Genomic DNA, 2746 nt, shown 5'->3' on the forward strand with positions numbered 1-2746 from the left:
ACGTGATGACTGGGCGAGCAGGAGAAAAGGGAGGGATGAAGAAAGGAAGGCCAGTAATAAATGATAGAATATCAAACCCAGCAAGCTTTGTAAGCCCTTACATTGACTTGTCATGTTTCACAGCATGGTATGTTTTCTCCAAATTTGTGCTCGAGTCTATTATAATCGTCATTGCAGAAGCACGTGGTATGTACTTATGAACATCAACTCTGCAATGAAATTTCACCATCCGGTGACTCATTGAATCAATTTTCTTATTCATGTGGTTGCCATCTTGCTTCAAGATTCGATAATCAAAATAATCATCACAATAGATATGAAAAAGATTGAAACATACAAAATATGTCTCAGTCCAAAGGCTTCTCACCTGCTTACATTGCCTGAGAGTTTGATGGCATTCTTCTGATTCCAAACACATAAATGTAAACATAAGGCAGTAGTCCAAAAGGTAGAGATTGAATCGTAACAATCCCACATGAGCTGGGCCGAGAGGCAAGAGCCATCATTATGTTGAATGTGGGTTTATACGGTGCACAGGCACAATCTGTTAGCGTTTATTGACATTTCAAAGGCATTATTGAGATACAGTGGTTGGCTAACGGTGTGGTTGGCTCTACACTGCCCTCTCTACTCAGAATTCTGAGTGGCCAAAACCAAGTAAGTATAACACTCATGTTGCTGCTTAAATAACAAACCACTTGAGTGAGTGCTATTTGGGGTGGAACCTGCCATTTTCAACACTTTGATGCACAACCTTCCTCCTCTTCCACTATCAGAAGAACAGAACACCCACATGCTGTGAGCCAGTGAGAACACACACTGAATTTGCACCCTCAGTCTGTTGGGATTGTAATTCTAAAGCTGTTAAGATTTGAAATTCTCAAGAGAACATGATACCCGTGCGCTTGTTCCTTCATAATTTGTCCGTCCTCGTTTGGAATGCCAACATACTCCGCTCCGTTGCTGTGTCAATGTACCCCCCCCCCCTTGTTATTCATCTCTTCCTTGAGCCTTGATCTCAGGGGAAAAATTAACAAATCAACAATTCCTCCAATAGAAGTGTATGAGTTACCAGATTCTTCTCCAGAATGAAGAAGAAGTGTTCAGTGTAGAAGGGTAATTCAGTGTGGAAGGATAATTAAGGCACATCCATCTCCACCTCACAACCATCTTCAGTTTTTTTTATTTTCTTCTTTTTCATCGAGGCTCATGGAGGAGCAACAATGGATCAACTTTCAACAGAACAAAACAAACAGCAGAAGGAGATGTGGGGGGGGGGGGACGAGAGCAGGGTTGAGGTCCAAAATAGAGAGAGACATAGAATAAACAAAGGGATGTGAGGAAGAATTAGGACTCGGGGAGGACACAGGGGGTGGACAGACTGGATGCAGAAGCAAACTCTCAGGAAGGAAAACAGGAAAGTTGCAAAGAGGTGCACCTGAGAAGAGTTAATGGGGATAGAAAAGATCATGGTTTTGGATGTGGGATGACTGAGATGGTGGTGAACAGCTGTCCTGAACACCTGGAGGGACAAATATGCTTAAAGAGAATGTTGAAGTTGATTCCACAGGTGGGAGGAAACGGAAACGAATGATTGAAGGTGAGTAGTAATTCTCGATTTCGATAGTTTCACCAGAAGACGATTGATCGTGGACAAGGTGTAAGGCAGGGGAGCCAGCCCATAGGGTAGAGCAGTACTCCATCAAGCTGTGTATGAAGGCCTTGTAGGTGGAGAAGAGTGATAACACCTGAACTCCTGACCACACATAAAGCTTTCATCCATAGCCTGATGGAGTACTGCTCTCCCCTCTGGGCCGGTGCTGATGCCTCTCACCTTTCTCAGCTTCACACTGTGAAGCCAAGACTTTTTGGATTATTGATATCTCCCGCGATGAGGCAGAGTACTTGGGGGTCTGACTCTCTTACCGCAAGCAGGTCGGTAGCCTTTCTGTCTTTTTTCCAACTCCTCTCCTGCCTCGCCCCTCTCCCCTTCCCCTGCTCTGTCTGTGATCTGTCCCTCCCCTCCCACCCCATCCATATTTCCGCAGGGTGCTAAAGGTCCTCCAGCAACCCCCTTCTGGTGAAACTACCAAAATCAAGAATCACTGCTCACCTTCACTCCATTCCTCTTTTTCCTGCCTCTGGAACAAACTCCCACACTCTCTTTAATCTGACTCATTCCCCCAGGTCTTCAAAACAGCTGTTCACCACCATTTCTCATCTTTCCCCATCCAAAGCCACGATCTTGTCTACCCCCGATAATCCACCCCAAATCCACCACCGTCAAATTCCCTGCTTTCCCTTCTGAACATCCCTGTCGTGTCCATCTTGTTTACCCCATGTATGCCACCCCATCCCTCTCCCTTCAACAGATCTCCTAATGTCTCTGTTCCCCACTGTCTTATGCTTCCCTCTCCCATCCCTCTTCTCTCTTGCTCCCTTTGTAATACACTCTGTGTGTTAGCTCTTATATGAGCTTTGATATTGTATCTATAAAAAAGAGGATTTTCCAGAGAGTCAGAAAGATCATTGATGAACATCAGGAATAGGACTGGGCCCAGAACACTGCCTTGGAAAACCCCAGCCTTGATAGGGGGAGGAGATGAAAATTCACAGCCATCTCTACATCTCAGCCATTTCTACATCACAACCATCTCTTCATCACAGCCATCTCCACATCACAGCCATTTCTACATCACAGCCATCTCGACATCACAGCCATCTCCACATCACAACCATTTCTACA

General features: G+C 45.1%; 1 protein-coding gene across 1 annotated transcript in view; it reads right to left on the reverse strand.

The window, feature by feature from the left end:
* The window catches only part of NID1 (nidogen 1), a 131595-nt gene that overhangs the window by 97366 nt on the left and 31483 nt on the right, over nt 1–2746 (reverse strand). Inside the window, exon 8 of the mRNA XM_085853016.1 lies at nt 1–9. This exon is cut by the window's left edge and continues 225 nt beyond it. Coding sequence (XP_085709142.1) covers nt 1–9 — 9 coding nt within the window. The remainder of the gene's footprint in view (nt 10–2746) is intronic.

This window comes from Eptatretus burgeri, chromosome 13 (genome assembly GCF_056783735.1).
Source record: "Eptatretus burgeri isolate ZD-2024b chromosome 13, Ebu_testis_v1, whole genome shotgun sequence".
NCBI lineage: Eukaryota > Metazoa > Chordata > Myxini > Myxiniformes > Myxinidae > Eptatretus > Eptatretus burgeri.